The sequence below is a fragment of the Lithobates pipiens genome, unplaced genomic scaffold (genome assembly GCF_037356315.1).
Source record: "Lithobates pipiens isolate NorthernLeopardFrog02 unplaced genomic scaffold, aLitPip1_a1.2 Scaffold_3, whole genome shotgun sequence".
NCBI classification, from domain to species: Eukaryota; Metazoa; Chordata; class Amphibia; order Anura; family Ranidae; genus Lithobates; species Lithobates pipiens.
Window position 1 is genome coordinate 15,732,255 of NW_027507790.1, and position 25,195 is coordinate 15,757,449.

General features: G+C 44.8%; 1 protein-coding gene across 2 annotated transcripts in view; it reads left to right on the forward strand.

Annotated features, from left to right (window-relative positions):
* Positions 1-19,802, forward strand: part of MVK (mevalonate kinase) — a 50,434-nt gene extending 30,632 nt beyond the window's left edge. For both annotated transcript variants that reach the window (XM_077461321.1, XM_077461322.1), the window contains exons 9-11: positions 3,293-3,409; positions 9,026-9,179; positions 19,404-19,802. In XM_077461321.1, the coding sequence (XP_077317447.1) occupies positions 3,293-3,409; positions 9,026-9,179; positions 19,404-19,555 (423 nt within the window). In that variant the 3' untranslated portion in view covers positions 19,556-19,802. The remainder of the gene's footprint in view (positions 1-3,292; positions 3,410-9,025; positions 9,180-19,403) is intronic.
* Positions 19,803-25,195: the final 5,393 nt, after the last annotated feature.

Here is a 25,195-nt window from a genome sequence, read left to right on the forward strand (position 1 = left end):
ATTCTAATGCCGCGTACACACGAGCGGACTTTTCAACATCCAAAGTCCGACGGACTGATTCCGTCAGACTATTCGATCGTGTGTGGGCTGCAACGGACTTTTGATTCGCCAAAGTCTGACGGACTTTAGAATATGGAACATGCTTCAAATTTTTCCGACGGAACTCCGCCGGACCCGGTCCCTTCGAAAAATTCGCTCGTGTGTATGCTATTCCGACGGACTAAAACCGACGCTAGGGCAGCTATTGGCTACTGGCTATGAACTTCCTTATTCGAGTCGAGTCGTACGTCATCACGTTCGAATCCGTCGGAGTTTAGTGTGATTGTGTGTGGCCAAGTCCGCTCAGTCGAAAAGTCCGTCAGAACTCTGTCGGAACTCTGTCGGAACTCTGTCGGAACTCTGTCGGAACTCTGTCGGAACTCTGTCGGAACTCTGTCGGAACTCTGTCGGAACTCTGTCGGAACTCTGTCGGAACTCCGGCAGAACTCCGGCAGAACTCCTTCGGAAGTCTGTCGGACATAAGTCCTCTCGTGTGTACGGGGCTTTAGAGTTTTCTGGTGCACCCACTGTTTGCAGTCTTTCTTTATGGAAACGGGAAAAATCCTGACAAACTTTGTTCCTTCCATGCAGCTACAAGCCCAATAAACACCCACCGAATACTTTATTACTTTGTTTAGACTGCGCTAAATGCAAACGGTAGCTGCTGTTGTAAGGTGTAAACACCTACTTGTAAATGTAAAATTAAATCCCATACATTGGGAAACAGCACTGCCTTATATTCTAAAAGTATTTCCCCAATGTAAACAGTATATTAAATTTACTACTAATATACAAATAAAAAAAGTTTGTTAAAAAGTTCCAGCAGTGATAACGTGCTTTGCTACTCCAAACAACATCAAATAATGAACTTTTCTATAGAATTTCTCCAAACAGACCTGTAGTGCCCCCCCGGTATGCAACACACTCCAGTGAGTGGGTTATACCACTTGTGTTATCAAGGGAGTCAATAAGCGCTCAATTATGGTCCAAGTTAATATGAACTTTTATTTATCTTCCATCCAGCTTGTTATGGTCTTTTATATAGTTCATAATTGTGCATCAAGTATGGCCGTAAAGGAGAGGGAGGAGAATCTCATAGTGTAAAACTGCTTTATTGTGTAAGAAAAACAAAGTATTGCACCCCCATAAAAGACCTCACAAACTGCTTATTGGAAACCAGGAAGCGCTGCTTCCAAAATTTCCTGGTTTTAAGGATGTCATCTGCAGCAAGATTATTTATCATCTTCTGCAGGTAAAGAAGCCAAGGGCTCAGCGTAGGAAGACTTGCTTCTTGACAGATGGATGGTTACTCCTAAGTCTGGCACCCAGTCCTCTCAAATCCTGAACTTACAAAATTTCCCAAACCCTCATACAAATCCTCTGCATTAGGGGGCCACCTGCTTTACAAAGTAGGGGGACATCTGTTAGCCTTTGTGACTGCTTGGACAACTAACATCTCAGATCGTAGATGCTGGGGATGGTTTATGGGGCCTACATACTAAAGTTATATTCCCAGTCCTCTCCTGTCATTGCCCAAGTCTTTGTGAACTTCCCAAACCGAAAGGGGGCATCTGCCTCATTTTGCATCTTAAGGCCCTTAAATGTCTTACATTCGGTCCATGAATTTCTATATGAATCCACTAGGTTTTTAATAGTCTTATCAAGGAGGCTTTCTGACAACTGTAGACATCAAGGGTGCATAATTCCATGTCCCCGGTTTTCAGTGCATCAGCAACTCTTTTGCTTTCTGTGAGTGCTTTTTACTTCCAGTATTTGGCCCTGACACTTTGCCTATCTTTTGCAACTTGGATGTCACCAGGGTGCTGGCCTCTGTGTGTTTACCTTATCACAATTCCAACGTACTATTCCCAATGCACACGTTCCTATAGACATGGCTGTGCATTTAAGTGGGTGCTGAAGTGACACCATGGATTTCCAGAATGGGTCCAAAGCTTTATTCAGTGATCGCATCTTAATAGCAATGTTTTGGAACCTCGCAAGACCCCTTCATCAGGCATGTCACCAAGGGTCACATGCCTGAAGAAGGAGCCCTGTGGGGGTCTGATACTTTGCTATTTGCTGTAATGATGTGATTGCTGAATAAAGCTTTGGACCCATTCTGGAGATCCATGGGGTGTTGGTGATATTCTCCCGCTCTACCTTACAGCTGTCTTCCATTAGGAAATCTGTCCTTTTTTTTTTTTTTTTTTTTTTTGTCATTACTGAGGGTCTCCGAAAGGGGGAACCTGCATCTCATCCCACCGTTTCCCGATGGCTCAGACAGTCTATCAATAATGATTATGGCCTTAATGAGTGGGTTCCACCCATTCCTGCCAAGATCTGTGAGCACTTCTGTTCAACATCAAGCAACTGTAAAACTGTTACTTAGTATTTGTGCCCACTGCCTCGTTCCTTCTGCTATTCTGCTGTAAGCATGTGTCACTTCTGACAAGTTTTCCTGACCCCAAGGGAAAAATGGTGATAGGGGAGAGAGCTCCAGCTGATTGACAGCCTCAACACTGTTCCTGTGTAGGGAGGGAAGGGTATCAATTCCCTCCAATCAGCTCTCAGAGCTCTCCTCACTGATGTAACTTTAGCTTTCTGCCCCCTGCTTTCTAGAGCTGAGCGATCCTGTGTACATTCTGCACTTTGAATGGAGGTAGGGGAAAGACAGCTGAAGATAAACGGGTACAATTGATGTAGGTGGATTTTTTTTCATCTCTGTATATTACCTGAGGCCAGTCACTTCACTGGGTATATGTAAGGGTTTACATCCACTTTAAGCTGCAGGCTATTCCCAGTTCTGTTGTTTTACAGGCCTGTTAGTCATTTGTTGCCCACTCATTTAGTTGGACTGCTTTTGGCTTCTCAGTGGTTGAGAAAATAATAGAATTTCGTATTTACCACAAAGTCCATTTCTTGAAGTCCATTACAGGTTGCACCAGTGTTTATGATCATGCTCTTGGCGCTGCTTTACCACAAAATCAAGGCATGCTAGGTGTAGGGGGGTTAATACTTGGCTTGCCCACAATTTTTTTTTTTGTTTGACAATTTCCAACCCTCCTGTAGATGGCAGTGTAACCTAAAATTTGAATAGGATTTTTGTGTCCCTCAATGAACTCCAATAAATAGATTTTACAGGAAGTACACAAATCCTATTGTATCCTTTTTTTGAATACATTTTCTCTAATAAAATGGTCAATCATTAGTAAGTTAAAGGGTACTCACATTGTGCATTTTGTCTTTCTTACAGTATCCAGGCATTATAGAACCGGTCCTGTCATCAATACATGCAATTTCTCAGGAGTGCCAGCACATACTAGAAGCTTCATCTTCAGGATTGTCTACAGACCAGTATTCTGTGTTAGAGGTAATCTAGCTGAGGGGATAGCAATGTTTTTGTTATATGTAGCACAATTCAGTAAGGTTTCTGTAGCACAAAGTTAAAGCAGCACATATAAATGTTTATTACTAAAGAACATTAGGTTAATTTACTAAAGGCAAATATACTGTGCACTGCAAGTGTACTTGCTCTAGATCTGAGGGGAAGCTCTGCTGATTGCTATCATTATTTATGTTTGTTTATTTTCCATGCATGTGATTGGGTATTCTTTGCAAAGTGAAGCTTTACCTCATTTACTAAGCTCTGGAGCAAGTGCACTTGCAGTGCACGGTATATTTGCCTGTAGTAAACCAACCCCCAATGTATTTTGTTGTAGAGTGACTCAAATGTATGTTGTATTTGAGATCATGCTAAAGTGGAGTTCTAGCCTTTCCCACGACCCCACTGGTAGCCAATACCTGTGCCTGTAATCTTTGGCTATTGTGTTGTGCCTTTTTTCTTATTTAGTTACTTTCTTTTTATTATTTAAAATTCCCTCCACTTTCGGCCCTAGTCACCACAGCTATGTACATCATATCTTGACTCCCATTGACTCCTGGGATTGATGATATTGATATCCCAGGAGTCAATGGGAGTCGACATATGTTGGGCATCCTCCGCTACCATTGTGTTATTTTTTGCAATCCAGAGTTCACCGCGCTGTATCCTGACTGCTCAGGTGCGTGATGAGTAGCCTGCTGCACCAAATCCGGAAACAAGTACAAGCGGGCTTTAGATGCCCGCATTATCAATGGGCGCTGTCTACATACCAGGGACACTGTGAGTAGAGGTAGATTTAAAGGAAGAGCCACATCAATTATCACACTGATAACAGTTTACACTTTTGATTGTACTTGCAAAGAAAATCATGGGGGTGCTTTTTTTTTTTTATTTGACAAGGAGATCGGAACCCCACTTTAAATATGAAGTGTATTGTTAGTTTTCTATATCTTGATGCAGTACATTGATTACAAAAAAGTGAATTATCACTTTCAGGAGATGCAGTATTACAAAATGTTATATTTAAGTTAAAATGTAGTGCTTCTCATAGGTTGTTCCCGATTTTATATTAATTTAATGTTTAGGCATAATGTAGTGTCTGTGCATAAATGAACAAATCCTTTTGCCTCAGGAGAACTGGGTATTTTGATCATAAGGTTTGTGCCTAAAGGCCAACAATGAGCATTTCTAATGCAGGAAACACTGGACTTTCTCATTGTACGAGCTTGCACAAAAAAAGAGGCAAGTCCCAGCATCACTGGAATGAGAAGAGGTCTCCCTGCCTGACATTTTGAAAAGACATCTGCCAACCCTCCAAAATGCTTTAATTTTCCATGTGGATAATAGATTGGACACAGTACATATGAGATGCCACTAAGGGTGCAACGGATCAAAAAACTCATGGATCGGATTGTTCCTCGGATCAGAGTCATGGATCGGATCATTTTTCGGATCAGCAAATAATAATTGAATTTTCAAAAACCTGTGAAAATTCCACCACCATATAGTCCCCACTGTAATATACATCTCCCCCACTGTAATATTGGCTGGGTATTGCAGAGTATGGCTGGGTATTGCAGAGTATGGCTGGGTATTGGCAGGGGTATTGGCGGGTATTGGCAGAGTATGGCTGGGTATCACCGAGTATTGCAGTGGGGTATTGGCAGAGTATTGCAGGGGGGTATTGGCAGAGTATTGCAGGGTATTGGCAGGGTATTCACAGAGTATTGCAGGGTATGGCTGGGTATCACCGAGTATTGCAGTGGGGTATTGGCAGAGTATTGCAGGGTATTCAGAGAATTGCAGGGTATGGCTGGGTATCACCGAGTATGACTGGGTATTGGCAGGGTATCACCGAGTATGGCTGGGTATTGGCAGGGTATTGGCGGGTATTGCAGGGAATGGCAAAGTACTGGCAGGGTATTGCAGAGTACTGGCAGAGTATGGAGGGATGGCTGTGACTGCTCTACAGATCCAGCCCACAGCGCTGCTGCCATCCGATCGCTACCCTCCACTGTACACAGAGGGGAGAGAGGAACCAGCATCATGACGCTGGTTTGTTTACAAATGATCGCTCAGTCATTTGACGGAGCTATCACATCGTAAACGCCAATGGGTGCACCAAGATGGCCGCCGCTTGGGAACTAGGCCCAAGCCGCGGCCTTTCCTAAGGCCGAGATCGCGGCGTGTGCCGATCCGAACGGGGTGCACCCCTAGATGCCACTGTACTGAATTGAATAAAATGACAAAAACAGACTGGCTCCAGAATACTAGGACATATGTTGCACTGGGAATCTTGTGAATGTCATGCAAGAGCCCAAAGAGCAGCTGTGTGGGTGAGCACACTAGGTGGGGTATGATTACAAGTAAAAAAATTCAGGGGCAACCTCAGTTGGAAGAGCTGATCAAGATAGTCTTGAAAGGACAAACCATCAAAAAGCTCAAGGAGATAAAATCATGTGCCGATATAACCACATGCCAAAAGAAGGCTGCAGCGCATTCGGCTTATTCTGGGAGGGGGCCATGGACGTCCTCTCAGAATCTTGCTCCCGCACGCCCCCTGGGGCGTGCACCCAGGAATATCCGTGACCTGGACCCGGAGCATCAAGGATCACTGTAAATAGCCGCTGACAGTGGGCGTTTACCACGTGATTGCTGCGTCAAATGACGGAGCAATCACTTCTAAACAAACCATCGTCATGTCCAGTTCCTCTCCCCTCCCCATACCTATTGGTACAGGGAGAGGGGAGAGATAAAGTGCTGCAGCGCTGTGGGCTGGATGTGTAATGCCCAGAGCGCTGCTCTGTGCCCAATCCAGCCATCCATCCTAACCATGCTCACAGAAGTACTCATCCATCCATCCCATCCATGCGCACAGAAGTACTCATCCATCCATCCCATCCATACTCATCCATGCTCAGAAGTACTCATTCATCCATACTCATCCATGCTCAGAAGTACTCATCCATCCATCCCATCCATATCCATCCATCCATCTCATCCATGCTCAGAAGTACTCATCCATCCATACTCATCCATGCTCAGAAGTACTCTTCCATCCATTCCATCCCTACTCGTCCATGCTCAGAAATACTCATCCATCCATCGATCTCATCCATGCTCAGAATTACTCATCCATCCATCCCATCCATACTCATCCATGCTCAGAAATACTCATCCATCCATCCCATCCATGCTCAGCAATACTCATCCATACTCAGCAATACTCATCCATCCATCCATACTCAGCAATGCTCATCCATCCATCCATACTCAGCCATACCTACCCAGCCATACTTAGCCATACCCACCCAGCCATACTCGGCCATACCCAGCCATCCACATTCATGGCTCAACCATGCTTAGCCATCCCCATCCACAACTTATCCATGCCACATCAGTTCACATCCATGCCACTACAGTGCCTCAAAGTGTAATAGGTAATCACATTAGATTTGACATTTATGCCCCTAGAACACTTGATGGTGCTCCCTGCATGTTGGGCCTCTGCATGTGGCCAGGCTGCATAGAAATCTCACACGTGGTATTGCCATACTCAAGAGGAGTAGGAGAATCTATTTTTGGGTGTAATATTTGGTATGTACATGCTGTGTGTTAGAAATATTGTATAAATTGACAACGTTGTGTGCAAAAAAAAAAAAAGTGTTTTCATTTTCTTTCCACATTTTCTAAAACTTTGTAGAAAAAAATTACATGTTCAAAAGACTCGATATGCCTCATAGATTATACATTGGGTTGTTTTCTTTCCAAAATGGGGTCATTTTTGGAGCATTTCCATTGTCCTGGTGCTCCAAGACCTTCAAAACTGTAAGCCCTTGTACACACGGTTGGACATTCTGATGGACAATGTCCGATAGGACCGTGTTGTCGGATAATCCGACAGTGTGTGGGCTCCATCGGACTGTTTCCATCGGAGTATCTGACAGGCCAAGTTTTCCAGCTGGGCTATAAAATATTCCAACATGATCCGATCATCGGACTTTGTCCGATCATGTGTAGAGAATTCCAATCGGACAAAGTGCCACGCATGCTCAGATCAAATTCCTAGACCAAAGCTATTGGCTACTAGCCTGAACGTAGTCCCCTCCTAACGAAATAACGTCATCACTTTAAGTACGATCGGATTTTCTGACAACTTTGTCTGACTGTGTGTATGCAACAGTTTCGGACAAAATCTGTCGGACAAAATCCGACAGATTTGGTTGTCGGAATCTCCGACCGTGTGTACAAGGGCTAAGAGGTAGTCAAGAAATTAGATGTGTAATTTCTGCCCCTAGAACGTCTGATGGTGCTCCCTCAATGTTGGGCCTCTGTATGTGGTCATGGTGTGTAAAAGTTTCATACATATGGTATCGCCATACTCAGGAGAAGTAGTAGAATGTATTTTGGGGTGTAACTTGTGGTATGCGTATGCTGTGTGTGAGAAATAACCTCATAAGCTGACACTGGTAGACGGAAACACCCTGGTGTGACATCTTACGATCGGGGTACACAGGTCCAAAACGAGGCTTGAAGCACAAAGAGTGGAGAGCAAGCCGAGGAGAATGGAGAGACAGGATAGCTGTCCATCTGGCTCTGCACACGCTGGCTTCCCTCCTCTTAGTGACATCCAGGAACACATGAAGGTTCTGCCATCGCAGCATTGCTTCATCAAGCCAGTCCACCACTAAGGCTGCTTTCACACTGGGGCGGTGCGGGCGTCGGCGGTAAAGCGCCGATATTTTTAGCGGCGCTTTACCGTCGTTTTAGCGGCGGTCTGCGGGCGCTAGCGGGGTGGTTTTAACCCCCGCTAGCGGGCGAAAAAGGGTTAAACCCGCCCGCAAAGCACCGCTGCAGCGGCGCTTTGCCGGCAGTATTGCCGCGCTGTCCCATTGATTTCAATGGGTAGGAGCGGTGAATACACCACTCCTTCACCGCTCCAAAGATGTGGCTAGCAGGACTTTTTTCACTGTCCTGCCAGCGCACCGCACCAGTGTGAAAGCCCTCCGGCTTTCACACTGGAGTGAAAGGGGCCGGTTTTTTTCAGGCGCTACACAGGCGCTATTTTTAGCGCTGTAAAGCCTGAATACCGCCCCAGTGTGAAAGCAGCCTTACTGTTTCTCAAGGTACTGTCACAGTGAGGAGCACGCTTTGCAGTCGCTCCATCTATGCAAGGAGATTTTTATACAATTGTTCATCTAAGCACGTCATTATTAAATCGGCACATGATTTTATCTCATTGAACTTTTTGATTGTTTGTCCTTTCAAGACTTTTCCCGATCAGCGCTTCCAATTGTGGTTGCCCCTGAATGTTTTTACTGTACTAAGTGACGACTTGCCTGAATCGGAAATTGTGCTGCCAGCAGAAACCAGTCCGCTTCTTCATCTGTCTAGTGCAGGCTAGAAAATAATATGACAACAATAGACAATTCCTCATTTAAGTTGTTTTTAATAAATCAAGCTCAGCGTAATCTACTAACTGGTCACATGATTTTCCGTAATATTTAATAATAAATATGAAAAAATATTTGTTTGCATGAGAATAGAAAAATATCATTGCATGTTATTCTGCATTAGTTGTGAAATATTGTATTGCTCTTCCAGGAACTGATTGACATCAATCAAAATCACCTAAATGTGATTGGTGTTGGGCATCCTTCATTGGACAGACTCTGTCAGGTGACTGTTTTGCATGGTCTGCACAGTAAACTGACAGGTGCTGGAGGAGGTGGCTGTGCAATAACTTTACTCCGACCTGGTAAGTATTACACTCATTTGTCATGTCATGACTGTTGTGAGAGGAACCTGAAAACACATTCCCTGTGGATTTGAGCTTTCCTGGCAGTCAAGAATAAAAGATGAAGGAATGCTTTCTTCTGTCATGTGACTGATATCTCTTTACTTGAATAGAGAGTATGCAATTATCCTTTCTGTAAAGAAGATATTTGTAATTGTGACAAAGGGAATTTTTGTGCACCCTCTTCACACTTTTTTTTTTTTTTTTTTTGTAAGATTTTTCAAATACTCAAAACTGTTCAGTGTATATAGTTTCAGACGGTTGTGTTTTTATTTTTTTATTTTTTTTGTGGTTCCCATGTCGTGTTAGCAACCAATAGCATGTGGATAGGTGCTTATAGTTGAAAGGAAAGCAAAGCCAAAATCATATTGCTGAGAGTAGCAATATTGCTGCAATGATGTACTGTAAATGACACTTAGCTTAGTCATTTTGAACAAAAAAAGTCAGCACTTTACATGTAGCTTCTGGTAAAACTTCAGCTCTTTTTTGAGGCAGAAGCTTAAATCTTTAGTTTTTGGAACCAGGAGATCAGTGCTGTTGTCCTTAGAAGGGGATTGCTATCTTTTGGTGCCGGTGTATTCAGTGCAGGACAAGGTCTGCTTCTTCTGCACTGGTCACATCACTGTTATTTGATTTAAAATGGATGTGTAAACCCCATTAATGAAATTTGACCTGGGGACCTGGGTGTTTACTTATCTCTCTCCAAAGCCCTAAGTCCTGTTTCTTTCTGCTGCTCCATTCCTCTGTTATCGGCATGATAACATCTGACAAGTTCTCCAACACAGGAGATAAAAGCAGCTGAAAATTTGTGTTGGGTAGGGAACTTAGAGACAGATAAGCAGAGAGCTTGCCTATTCACAGCACAGCTCTGCAAAATTCTGCCTATGTGGAGTGGGGCTATGTGACTTTTTAGTGTATGCCCAGACTCCCCTCCCGCTGCTGAAACAGGAAGTAAAGAGAACACAGAAAGCTGGAGACAGCAGATATGCATGTAAAACTTAAGTAGGGCGATTTGATTTATCCCTGTGTATCAGCTGAGGCTGTTCACTTCACTGGGTTTATGTGAGGGTTTACATCCACTTTAAGGGTTTACATTTCTGGAGGGGGAGGATGGGGCTGCAAGGGCCCATTTTAGGAGTTAGAATGAGAGTTAATTGTTGGGGGCGTAAGAGTTAAGGGCTAGTTAGGGCTTCACTGTTTGGGAAGGTTAGGAGTTAAGGGTTTATTTTATGTGTTGTGTTGAGTTAACTCTTGAGGTCATAATACGAGTTAAGTTTGAGGGGTTATGTGTTGGGGTAGGTTAAGACTCTGCCCTGTATTGTCATTTCCAGGAGCCTGAGGGCAGTGATATTCACTTTGTACTGTGTGTCAGTATTCTTTTAATACACAGAATGCACTGTAAGGCAGATTGGTTGATAATAGTTATATGTCATATATGAATATCATCATTTATTATTATATTATTGTTATATATATATTAGTTTTGTGGCTCACTAACACCAAGGTATTGAACCAAAAATGATTATTTAGAAATGCTTTTTTGAGCCACTTGATTATCTGGTGCCTTTTTTATTAGTTTTAACCATTATATCTTAGCACTGTGCCTAAATCTGGCCATACCCACAAAGAATTTTGGCCAACTTAGTGGATGGCCCGGTCAGCTGAACTGTGCCTGCATCCAATCAGATGCAGGCATTATTTGGGTACTTTTACAGGCTGTTAAAATACAGTATACGACACAGGAGAGTTGTGCATCTATACTGTGAAGCATGGAGGAGTCTAAGATTTTTTTTTTACAATCACCCTGCAAAGTTTATGGCAGACAAAAAAAGTCACATATTTGCTAAGCTTTCTCTTTAACCACTTGCCGACCGCCTAACGCCGATGTACGTCGGCAGAATGGCACGGGCAGGCATAAGCACGTACATGTACGTGATTTGCCTCCCGCGGGTCGGGGGCCCGATCGGGCCCCCGCCCGGTGCCTGCGGCGGTCGGTTTTCGTTCGGGAGCGATCCCGGACGAGGGGACGGCCATTCATTCATGGCCACCCCCTCGCGATCGCTCCCGACGAATAGAAATCCCCGGTGACATCACTTCCTCTCCTGTAATGTAAACACAGGAGAGGAAGTGATGTATTCTCTCCTCCGTGTCGGTATTTTTCGTTCCGACACGGAGGAGAGCGGATCAGTGAGTTGCACCAACACATCCCACACACAGTAGAACATGCCAGGCACACTCACACCCCCCCTTTACCCCCCGATCACCCCCCCAATTACCCCTGCCCCCCAGTCACAGTGACACCAATGTCATTTTTTTTTTTTTTTTTTTTTTTTTTGCATTGGTGTCATTTGTGACTGTAATAACTGTTAGGGCAGTTAGAGTTAGCCCCCTTTAGTTCTAATGTACCCCCCTAACCCCCCCAATAAAGGTTTAACCCCGTGATCACCCCCCGTCGCCAGTGTCACTAAGGCTGGGTTCACATTGCAGCGGTTTATGAGAACGAATGTGATTCGCACCGCACTGCAGTGCAAATCACATCCGATCTCTGTGCGATTCGAGTTCAGCCATTCGCCGCACCCGCCGCACCCGCCACACCCGCCGCACCCGCCGCAAATTCGCACGGGACCCTTTTTTTGGCCCGCAGCAGAATCGGATCGCATGGGTGTTCACACCATGCGATCCGAGTTTGCAGATCGCACTGCGATATGCGAACTGATCTGGGGGTGTCAGTAACATTTCACTGACACTCCCAGCAGTTCGCATAGGGCAGTGTGAACTGCCGCCGGGAGGCATGCGATGCGGGAACCCGCCGCGGATTCGCGGCGTTTCCGCATCGCTCCAGTGTGAACCCAGCCTAATAAGCGATCATTTTTCTGATCGCCGTATTAGTGTCCCAGGTGACGCTAGTTAGGCAGGTAGGTATTTAGGTTCGCCGCAGCTTTTTATAGCGCCAGGGACCCCCATATACTACCGCATAAAGCCCCCTGATTGCCCCCTAGTTAACCCTTTCACCAGTGATCACCATATAACTGTTACAGGTGACGCTGGTTGGTTAGTTATTTTTTTATAGTTTCAGGGCACCCGCCATTTATTACCTAATAAAGGTTTAACCCCCTGATCACCCGGCGGGTGTCATTTGTGACTAATAACTGTTAGGGCAGTTAGGGTTAGCCCCCTTTAGTTCTAAGGTACCCCCCTAACCCCCCCAATAAAGGTTTAACCCCGTGATCACCCCCCGTCGCCAGTGTCACTAAGGCTGGGTTCAGATTGCAGCGGTTTGAGAACGGATGTGATTCGCACTGCAGTGCAAATCACATCCGATCTCTGTGCGATTCGAGTTCAGCCATTCGCCGCACCCGCCACACCCGCCGCACCCGCCGCAAATTCGCACGGGACCCTTTTTTTGGCCCGCAGCAGAATCGGATCGCATGGGTGTTCACACCATGCGATCCGAGTTTGCAGATCGCACTGCGATATGCGAACTGATCTGGGGGTGTCAGTAACATTTCACTGACACTCCCAGCAGTTCGCATAGGGCAGTGTGAACTGCCGCCGGGAGGCATGCGATGCGGGAACCCGCCGCGCATTCGTGGCGTTCCCGCATCGCTCCAGTGTGAACCCAGCCTAATAAGCGATCGTTTTTCTGATCGCTGTATTAGTGTCACAGGTGACGCTAGTTAGGCAAGTAGGTATTTAGGTTCGCCGCAGCTTTTTATAGCGCCAGGGACCCCCATATACTACCGCATAAAGCCCCCTGATTGCCCCCTAGTTAACCCTTTCACCAGTGATCACCATATAACTGTTACAGGTGACGCTGGTTGGTTAGTTATTTTTTTATAGTTTCAGGGCACCCGCCATTTATTACCTAGTCTCACTAGTGTACCCCTAAATTTAGGGGTGTCTACTTTCCAAAATGGGGTCATTTGGGGGGGGTTTGTGCCATCTTGGCATTTTATGGCCTTCAAAACTGTAACGCCCTTAGAAAGCCTGAAGGCGGTGCTTGGTTTTCGGGGCCCCGTACGCGGCTAGGCTCCCAAAAAGTCCCACATATGTGGTATCCCCGTACTCAGGAGAAGCAGCAGAATTTATTTTGGGGTGTCATTTCACATATGCCCATGGCATGCGTGAGCAATATATCATTTAGTGACAACTTTGTGAAAAAAAAAAAAAAAAAAAAAAAAGTTTGTAATTTTCCCGCAACTTGTGGCAAAATATAAAATATTCCATGGACTCAACATGCCTCTCAGCAAATAGCTTGGGGTGTCTACTTTCTAAAATGGGGTCATTTGTGGGGGTTTTGTGCCATCTTGGCATTTTATGGCCTTCAAAACTGTAATAGGTAGTGAGGAGTGAAGTCAAATATTTACGCCCTTAGAAAGCCTGAAGGCGGTGCTTGGTTTTCGGGGCCCCGTACGCGGCTAGGCTCCCAAAAAGTCCCACATATGTGGTATCCCCGTACTCAGGAGAAGCAGCAGAATTTATTTTGGGGTGTCATTTCACATATGCCCATGGCATGTGTGAGCAATATATCATTTAGTGACAACTTTGTGAAAAAAAAAAAAAAAAAAAAAAAGTTTGTAATTTTCCCGCAACTTGTGGCAAAATATAAAATATTCCATGAACTCAACATGCCTCTCAGCAAATAGCTTGGGGTGTCTACTTTCTAAAATGGGGTCATTTGTGGGGGTTTTGTGCCATCTTGGCATTTTATGGCCTTCAAAACTGTAATAGGTAGTGAGAAGTGAACTCAAAAATTTACGCCCTTAGAAAGCCTGAAGGCGGTGCTTGGTTTTCGGGGCCCCGTACGCGGCTAGGCTCCCAAAAAGTCCCACATATGTGGTATCCCCGTACTCAGGAGAAGCAGCAGAATTTATTTTGGGGTGTCATTTCACATACGCCCATAGCATGTGTGAGCAATATATCATTTAGTGACAACTTTGTGTAAAAAAAAAAAAAAAATTTTTTTTTTGTCATTATTCAATCGCTTGAGGCAAAAAAATAAAATATTCAATGGGCTCAACATGCCTCTTATCAATTTCCTTAGGGGGTCTACTTTCCAAAATGGGGTCATTTGGGGGGGTTTTGTACTGCCCTGCCATTTTAGCACCTCAAGAAATGAGATAGGCAGTCGTAAACTAAAAGCTGCGTAAATTCCAGAAAACGTACCTTAGTTTGTAGATGTGACAACTTTTGCGCAAACCAATAAATATACAATTATTGACTTTTTTTTTACCAAAGACATGTGGCTGAATACATTTTGGCCTAAATGTATGACTAAAATTGAGTTTATTGGATTTTTCTAATAACAAAAAGTAGAAAATATCATTTTTTTTCAAAATTTGCGGTCTTTTTACGTTTATATCGCAAAAAATAAAAATCGCAGAGGCAATCAAATACCATCAAAAGAAAGCTCTATTTGTGGGAAGAAAAGGACGCAAATTTTGTTTGGGTACAACATTGCATGACCGCGCAATTACCAGTTAAAGCAGCGCAGTGCCAAAGTGTAAAAAGACCTCTGGTCATTTACCAGCAAAATGGTCCGGTCTGAAAGTGGTTAAAACATCTTAAAGAATTATACCTTTTCTTTGACAGGGCTCATGTATACTGTTAAAGGCAGGTACATTCACTTGTTCCTATATACCGTATTTATTGGTGTATAACACGCACCCCAGGTTAAGGATGGAATTTTAAGTAAAAAAACTTACATTTAAATGCCCATCAATGCAGCCTTATCAGTGTCCATCTGCAGCCTTGCCCATCATTGCACCCTTGTCAGTGTCATTTGCAGCTTTGTCATGCAGCCTTGTCCATTGTTGTACCCTTGACAGTGTCAATTTCAGCCTTGTCAGTTTTATTTGCAGCTTTTTTTTTTTTTTTAAACTGGCACGGCCGAGATACAGAGCCGGATGTCCTGTGTATCTCGGCGGCGCTCGGTAGTTCTCGGCTGCATTCGGCCCTTCTCGTCAGCTTTGGCCGTTCTCGTCAGCTTTCACCCGCTCTCAGCCGAGAATGGTCAAAGGCAGCTGAAAGCTGACGAGAACGGCCGAAAGCTGCCTAGAAGGGCCAAAGGCAGCTGAAAGTCGCTGAGAAGGGCCAAAGGTGTCCGAAAGCCGCCAAGGAGGGCCGAAGGTGGCCGAAAGCTGCCCAGAGGCTCAAAACAGTGGAGGATTGGCGTATAACACGCACCCACGATTTTCCCCTGACTTTAAGGGGAAAAAAGTGTGCGTTATATGCCAATAAATACAGTACCTGTATATGCTGTGTTTTATTTGTCAATTCGAGACTGGCTTAAAGGAGGAAGTATGGCCTAAGCTTTTTTGACTATACTTTGACTATACTTCTCCTATGGATCACAGGAATGCATTTCATAGTTCACTCTTGCGAGCTGTTTTCAGCTGACAGCGGGCTGAAGCCCAATGTTGGCTTATGTCACAGAGCCAATCCAGACCATAGAGCCTGAGCCAGCAACTCCTGCCCCCTTCACAGCCCAGTGCTCCAGCGAGTGCTGGAGGGGAGAGCAGATAGTCCGTGATTGACAGTCCCAGCTCTCTGCTCAGAGTGGAGGGGCAGAATAGTGTCTCCTATCCGTGAGAGGAAGAGTGCCCCAAGAGCTGGATAAAGGCAGGCAAGGTATGCAGTTTGGAGACCACTGCTTTAAAGGGTGGTCAGATGTGGTGGCATGATCTAGTAATCTTCAAGGCAGGAAATGTTCAAAGTGTTGCAGAGATCTCCATAAACTTATTAGTAAATGTATGCCTATAGAGAGGGGAAACAGGAGCCTTATAATAGTACTGCAGACAGACACTGCTGGGAGAACCATAGTAATCTGGATAGAATTTCTCATTTCACAGGTCAGGCAGCGGTTATCTTGTGTCTGTGGGATGGAACGCCAGCAAAAAACTTTTTTGTTTTTGTTTTGGATAGAAGTAGTGAATTTAATCACATAGATTTCTTTAAATGGGCAGTGTGGTTTTACAATGCAGAACAAGTGTAGCTAGTAGTTGGGTCACATTCAACTGAAGTTCTGTAATGTTTGCAGCTTATCCAAGCAGCTTCCTCAGTTCTGATGAGTCAGGAACATGAGCCAGCATTTATAGTCACAGAAGTAACTCATATTTACCTAATCGCAATGGAATGTATCAAGTGTATGTGAATGTCCAAGAACACGCATGTTTCAGTGGAGTGCATCCCCACTGATCCCCTGATGAGATGCAGTAGTATTTTTTAGGATATTTATTTATTTCAGTTATGCCGTGTACACACGATCAAACAATCCGGTGGAAAAGTCTGGCAAACTCAAGTCCGCCAAACAATCCCCCCGTGTGTAGCCTCCGGCATACTTTTTTGACCCGACAGTACGGCGGACTTAGAATTTCGTGTTGCACATCAATCTGCCCGCCGTACTCGCATTTCGGCGGACAATCCGGCCGTGTGTATGCCATTCCGCCGTACTTTTGAAATGAGCGGACTTTTCCCGCCCGGAGAAAAGTCTGCTCATTTCGAGCGGGTCTCCAGGTAGGCGGGGCCCGCGAAGGAGACGTCGCTGGCCCCGCCGCCTGGTATGGACTTAAAGGGGAACCCCCAACGCCGAAAAAAATCGGCGTGGGGGTCCCCCCCAAGTCCACAACAGACCCTTGTCCGAGCACGCTACCCGGCCGGCCAGGAAAGGGGGGCGAGCGAGCGCCCCCCCCTCCTGAGCCGTACCAGGCCGCGTGCCCTCAACATGGGGGGTGCCTTGGGGAAGGGGGGGGCCGCGCGGCCCCCCCACCCCAAAGCACCTTGTCCCCATGTTGATGAGGACAAGGGCCTCTTCCCGACAACCCTGGCCGTTGGTTCTCGGGGTCTGCGGGCGGGGGGCTTATCGGAATCCGGGAGCCCCCTTTAATAAGGGGGCCCCCGGATACCGGCCCCCCACCCTATGTGAATGAGTATGGGGTACAATGTACACCTACCCATTCACCTGTAAAATAAAAGTACAAAAAAAAACACAACACACGAGATAAAATACTTTATTGCACAGGTCCGGGGGTCTTCCGTCTTCGGGGGTCTTCTCGCCGGACTCCTCCGCTATCTTCTTGTAGCTCTTTTGCTAGCGGAGGAGTCCGGCTTTCTTCCTCGCCGCCGGCCTCTTCTCCCGACTTCGGGGGTCTTGTCCCCCTCTTCCGTTCTTCTGCCGGGCCACCGCACCTTCTTATAGCTCTTTTACAGGCGGTGGCCCGGTCTTCTGACGCCGCTGCCGCCTTCCGTTCTTCTTCTTCTTCTCCTGGAGATGTTGACTCGACACTCTCTCCGGCCACAATGCCAGGGACGCGCTGTGCGGCCACTTATATAGGGACAAGGGGCGGTGTCACATGGCTTTATGTCACATGGGTTGGTGTCACATGGTGACCCCGCCCCCTTACGATGTCACAGTCCCCATGTGACATCAACCCATGTGACCAACCCATGTGACATAAAGCCATGTGACACCGCCCCTTGTCCCTATATAAGTGGCCGCGCAGCGCGTCCCTGGCATTGTGGCCGGAGAGAGCGTCGAGTCAACATCTCAAGAAGAAGAAGAAGAACGGAAGGCGGTGACAGAAGACCGGGCCACCGCCTGTAAAAGAGCTATAAGAAGGCGCGGTGGCCCGGCAGAAGAACCGAAGAGGGGGACAAGACCCCCGAAGTCGGGAGAAGAGGCCGGCGGTGAGGAAGAAAGCCGGACTCCTCCGCTAGCAAAAGAGCTACAAGAAGATAGCGGAGGAGTCCGGCGAGAAGACCCCCGAAGACGGAAGACCCCCGGAGCTGTGCAATAAAGTATTTTATCTCGTGTGTTGTGTTTTTTTTTTTGTACTTTTATTTTACAGGTGAATGGGTATGGGTACATTGTACCCCATACTCATTCACATAGGGTGGGGGGGCGGTATCCGGGGGCCCCCTTATTAAAGGGGGCTCCCGGATTCCGATAAGCCCCCCCGCCCACAGACCCCGACAACCAACGGCCAGGGTTGTCGGGAAGAGGCCCTTGTCCTCATCAACATGGGGACAAGGTGCTTTGGGGTGGGGGGGCCGCGCGCCCCCCCCCCTTCCCCAAGGCACTCCCCATGTTGAGGGCACGCGGCCTGGTACGGCTCAGGAGGGGGGGGCGCTCGCTCGCCCCCCTTTCCTGGCTGGCCGGGTAGCGTGCTCGGACAAGGATCTGTTGTGGACTTGGGGGGACCCCCACGCCGATTTTTTTCGGCGTTGGGGGTTCCCCTTTAAGTCCATACCAGGCGGCGGGGCCAGCGATGTCTCCTTCGCGGGCCCCGCCCACCTGGCCGACGCGTTTTAAATGAGCGGACTTTCCTCCGCGTGTGTGGGCGAGTCCGTTCATTTCGAAAGTACGGCGGACTTAGTACGGCGGACTTAGTACGCCGTATTAGTCCGCTGAAAAAGTGCCGTGTGTGGGCAAGTAGCCCGTTCAAAAATTCCGACGGACAGTTTGGCGGACGTCCACCAGACTAAGTACGTCGGACAGACGGCTACGTGTGTACGCGGCTTTACTTATATAGCGCCATCAATTTACACAGCGCTTTACATATACATTGTACATTCACATTAGTCCCTACCCTCAAGGAGCTTACAATCTAATGTCCCTAACTCACATTCATACATACTAGGGACAATTTAGACAGGATCCAATTAACCTACCAGCATGTCTTTGGAGTGTGGGAGGAAACCAGAGTACCCAGAGGAAACCCACACAGGCACAGGGAGAACATGCAAACTCTAGGCAGGTAGTGTCGTGGTTGGGATTCGAACCAGCATGAACAGGATAGCATTAACAGACCAGGTATTAGATGACCAGTAGTCGGACATCTCTATCAAATCCAAGGATCATCAATTCATTAAGGTGTGCATTAAACAATAATAATGTTCCCTTTGATTCGGAAATTATAACTAGACATATACCAACTAAAGGCAGTACCAGAAATGGTTGCTAGGTGGCAGTATTTCCCAAATTATAATAAACTGTGAAGTCAAGATTGGCTAATTCTGTGTGTGTAATAATTAATCCTAAATTGTCTCTCTATCTCTATCAATAAATTGTTACACAAGCACATAAAAGTAATAAAGCAAATTATATATATATATATAGGATGTTCCTTGTAGCATAAATATACTGTAAAATCTAACTCCTAATAGCAGTTCTCTTTTTTTTTTTAGATGTAGACCGAAGTGTGGTGGAAGCGGCCAAGCAGCAGCTCACGGACTGTGGATATCAGTGCTGGGAGACCAGTATCGGAGCCCCAGGTGTTTCTTTGCATTCTTCTGTGTCATTGCCACAAGATATTAGAAGAGCTTTCAGAAATTTATAACCTATATTTAGCCCATGGATATTACATTGTGGAGCACCATCATGGACTTGCGTATCTCATGAAGATTGTATTAGAACTGCTTGCCTTACTGATGCAGCGAAAAGATGCAAAGCTTTAATAATGGGGTATTACCTGTTACCAGCTGTCAGTCATCGCACCAACCAGAGATGCCACTGTTTGAAATCAAATTGTTGGTTTGGAGAAATGTATTTAGTTTTAAAATAAATAAAAAAAGATTAAAAAAAAACATAAAATGGAAATTTTATATTTTTTTGTGTTTCCTATTGTTTACAGAGCACCAACCGCAGTTTTTATGAGCTGACAAAATGCTATGGGATTGATTTACTATAGGCAAATAGACTATGCACTTTGCAATTACAGTTGCTCCGGAGCTTAGTAAATGAGATGAAGCTTCACTTTGTAAAGATTACCCAATCGCATGCAAAGGAAAAAAAAAACGGCATTTTTGGTTACATGATATTCAGCGAGTTTCACCTCATTTATTAAGCTCCGGAGCAATTGTAGAGTGCAGTCTGTTTGCCTTTAGTAAATATAACTCTAAATGTGTGTAGCCACATAAACAGCATCTTGGACTAGTCGTCAGCAAAACATGATATGATCAAAGTGGACCTGTGATACCAAATAGAAACTTTTTATATTTTAAGTTAAAGTGGATGTAAACTCTCACATATACCCAGTGAAGTGAACAGCCTCAGATTATACACAGAGATGAAACAACAAATCTCCCTGCATAAGTTTTACATGTATATCTGCTGTCTTCAGCTTGCTATATTCCTTAGAAAGTGAACATTGTGTTAGAGATTTTTTTTCTTCCTGTTCAGCACTGGGTGTGGATTCTTGGCATACACTGTGTGACAGCTTATTGGAGGAAAGACGCACCCCCCTCCACATAAGCGTACATATTCGCCAGCACACCATGGATCAATACATTTTCGTCCAAAAGCTTTAATGAAGAGAATCACATCACAAAGGAAAAGTGCAACATTTTGGAGTTGTGCAGGACCCCTTCATCAGGCATGTGATAAACAGAGGGAAGGAATGTGCAGGGCTGTGCTGTGAATAGACAAGCTCTCTGCTAATCTATTTATAGCACTCATCCCGACACAAATTTCAGGCTGGTTTTATCTCAGTTGTCGGAGAACTTGTCAGAAGTTATCATGCTGATAACAGAAGAATGGAGCAGCAGAAAGACAAGGGACTTAGTGCTTTGGAGAGATATAAGAAAACACTGCAGATATTTATATGTGCCTAGGTCAAATTTCAGGAATCAGGTTTACATCCACTTTAAAGTATATGTAAGACTGAAACTTTTTTTGCTGATGGTTTATCATATACAATTTTTTTTTTTTCTATCCTTACCTTATACCAAAGTTACCCCATTTTTTTAAAAATCTCAATGCTAATGAACCCCTGCAGCTTCTTTGCAACTAGTTCCTCTCTTTATGCTCTCCAGAGAAGGCTGCATGGCATTTCACAGGGTTGCTTTTCTAATGGTGACATCACTGGACTATGCTTGCATAATGTGTGTTGGAGCACAATTGCTAGATGGGGACTGAGTGTCACATACCTATAACAGAATGTGCCTGAACAAGGACTTTCATGGCAGGATCACCAGGTGTTATTTTAACCACTTCAGATCCGCACTATAGCTGAATGACAGCTACAGCGCGGATCTGCTTTTCCGGGAGTACGTCTATTGACGTCCTCCCCTTTCAAAGCTGGCCACGCCCCCGTGCGGGCCACGTGCGGCGCACGCTGTGATCACCTGAGTCAATGAGACTCGGGTGATCACAGATTGGAGTAAGGGGGTCGATCCCGATCCCTTACCACGTGAGCGGCTGTCAATGACAGCTGATCACGTGATGTAAACAGAGGATCAGTAATCGTGTTTTTTTTTTTCCTCACACTGACATCATGAGGAGAAAAAAAAGCTGATCACCGGCTAATGTTGAAGGACATCAGTTCGAGCAGGCAGAGGCAAAGCCGTCTTATATGTGCCCACCAGTACATCAGTGCCACCTATCAATGCCCACGAGTGCCACCTATCAATGTTCACCAGTGGTGCCAATCAATGCCTCATCAGTGCCACCTAGCAGTGCTGCCTATCAGTGTCGCCTACCAGTGTCGATCAGGGACTATCAATGCCCATCAGTGCCACATCTCAGTGTCGCCTTATCAGTGCCCATCAGTCTCCTTATCGGTGCCCATCAGGGTAGCCTCATCAGCGTACATCAATGAAGGAGAAAAATTACCTGTTTGCAAAATTGTAAAAATTCATTTTTTATTTTTTTTTAATCTGTCTTTTTTAATTTTTTTTAACAAAAGGTAAAAAACCCAGAGGTGATCAAATATTACCAAAAGAAAGCTCTATTTGTAGGAAAAAAAATGTATAAAAATGTCATTTGGGTACAGTATTATATGATCGTGCAATTGTCTATCAAAGAGTGACAGCGCTAAAAGCTGAAAATTGGTCTGGGCAGGAGGGGGGTTTAGATGCCCAGTAAACAAGTGCTTAACAGCCCCTGATTTAAAAAGAAAAAAAAAATTACATTTAACATAGCAAAGCTTACATGGGATTTTTAGTTGTTGGGTTTATACTGCAGGTAAAATTTGTATTGAACACGTCATCATTATTGCCAATTGCAGTTCTGGTTTCTCCATACAAGAGGCGCCTTGAAGCTGTCATTACCAACAAAGGATTTTGTACCAAGTATTAAATGCATTTCAGTTAGCGTGTTCAGTTCTTTTCCCCTGTGTCATTCCATTTTATTACACATAACTTAATTTCTGAATGTATTTGTTTTGGTTTGTTTGTATGAATGGATTGCATGGGTTGTTCTTGACAAGTGGTGAAAATTTCATGTCAATAGCACCTTTTTAGAAATATATTTACCTAGAAAAATGTTGATGTGTTCAATACTTATTTTACCTGTTCTGTGTACTTGAAGAATTGTTACACATATTTGATGCTTTTGTTCCAAAATCCATTGTTGCACGCTATGTATTGAGTCTGGTGTCACACACTGTACATGCCTGCTAAACTCGTTCCCTGCTATTGTGCAATACCACTGAGGCGCTTTAATTGGCATTGTCCCAATACTCATGAGAATTCAATGTCTGCATTACAACAAATGAGCTTACATATACTATACCCGCATATGCAAGACTACTCTGCAGACATGGGGGGTTATTTACGAAAGGCAAATCCACTTTGCACTGAAAGTGCACTTGGAAGTGCAGTCGCTGTAAATCTAAGGGGTAGATCTGAAATGAGGGGAAGCTCTGCTGATTTTTATCATCCAATCATGTGCAAGCTAAAATGCTGTTTTTTATTTTCCTTGCATGTCCCCCTCAGATCTACAGCGACTTTACTTGCAAGTGCACTTGCAGTGCAAAGTGGATTTTACTTTAGTAAATAACCCCCATGGTCTCTGGGCAGTAGCCGTGTTTGGAAAGATGCCACTATCTCCACTTTGACCTTTCCCTACAGACAGAAGGTGCTGTGGTGATCTTTAAGTTGGGAATAACATTGTTCTTTAAAGTTAAACCATTCCTGAGAGAAATATGGGGTTTGCCATTGTTGACCTTCTGAAAATGCTAGTTCCTGTTATTATGCTGGTCCATTTGCATGCAAAGTCAACAATTACAATACTTGCTCTTTGTTGGTGACCCATTGGAGTGTATTTATAAAAAAAAAAAAAAATAACAAAGCTGTTTGTCATACATTCATGCTGTATGAATGGGGGCAAATTGAATATTATTAGGCTATTTCTCCAGATCAGATGTCCTTCATTCATAGGAATGGGATAAATCAATAAGACCCTTTTCACGCTGGAGCGTTTAGCAGGCGCTATAGCCTTAAAAATAGCGCCTACAAAACGCCCTAAAACAGCTGCTCCATTCACTCCATTGTGAAAGCCCGAGGTGCTTGTGCTGGCACGGCATCAGAAAAAGTCCTGCCAGCAGCTTCTTTGAGTTCACCGCTCCTCCACCGCTGCTCCCCATTGAAATCAATGGGGCAGCGCTGCGATGCCGCTGACAAAGCGCCACTCCGGCGGCAGTTCCTGTTATTTAACCCATTTTTGGCCGCTACAATGACGGTAAAACGGCTTTACCGACAGCGCCGTCTGGCGGCTCAATGTGAAAGGAGTCTAAAATACTGCTTTATGGCTACTAGATGGAGCTTGATGATCATAGGAAATAAGTATTTATTTCCTATGATCATCAACTCCATCTAATGGCCATATTACTCCATCGAGCAGCATTCTTCCTGATTTTACTTATTTTTATGAATGAGCAACATTTGACCTAGAGATAAAATAGCCTTGCTCCTATTTGGCACAGAATGAAGGTACTTGCAGTTTTACAGGCAGTTTTAATCAATTTTTTTTTTTTTTAAATACACCCTATAGTATTGAACATAACATTTTTTAAAGGGGGTCAGCATGACTGCTAGGCAAGTAGCAGTTGCAGAACAAGAAGTCAGCAATAGCAGCTTTTTATAGTTCTTTTACAAAAGTTTCCTTGAGCAGACATTAACTGCTTTTTGTTGTAAATTATTTGGTACTCCCCTGTGTAACAAGTAGAGCGTGCACAACATCTGAACGTACTTTGAAATATAGACCCACATTTTGCAGCCATTGCTTGTTGGCAGAGAGCTCTGTTCTCATTTGTACTCTAGCTCTGTTTCCTAATGTATTTAGTTATACTGATGGACATTTGGGTCTGAAGTTTTTCACTTTACTCATCACCACCCCATCTTTGTCTTTTTTTATGCTTGTCTTTTACTCTTTCAGTAAAAACATTTTGAAAGCCCCTAATTTATTGCTTTTACAGACTTTTATATAATGTGTAATTTTACAGATAATGCTTTAATTCAATGCAGAAGATATTTATTAGCCCTTGTACACACGGTTGGACATTCCGACGGAAAATGTCCAATCGGACCGTGTTGTCGGATAAACCAACTGTGTGTGGGCTCCATTGGACTGTTTCCGTTGGAATATCCGACGTACAAAGTTTTAGAGCTGGGCTATAAAACTTTTCCGACAACATGATCCGATCGGACTTTGTCCGATTGTGTGTAGAGCATTCCGATCGGACAAAGTGCCACGCATGCTCAGATCAAATTCCTAGACCAAAGCTATTGGCTACTAGCCTGAACGTAGTCCCGTCGTAACGAAATAACATCATCACGTTACGAGCGATCGGATTTTCCGACAACTTTGTCCGACCGCGTGTATGCAACACAAGTTTTGGAAAAAAATTTGTCGGATTTTGTTGTTGAAATGTCCGACCGTGTGTACAAGGGCTTACAGGTACTTGTATAGCGCCGTCAATTTATACAGCGTTTTACACATACATAACACATTCAGTCCCTCAAGGAGCTTACAATCTAAGGTCCCAAACTCACATTCATACATAGCACATACTAGGGCCAATTAACCTACCAGCATGTCTTTGAGGTGTGGGCGGAAACCCATGAAGGCACAGGGGGAACATGCAAACTCCAAGGTAGGGCCATGGTCGGGATTTGAACCAACGACCCTCGTTCTGTTAGGCGAAAGTTCTAACCACTTAGCCACTATGATACATTTTAAATGGCAGCTTTTTAGTCCT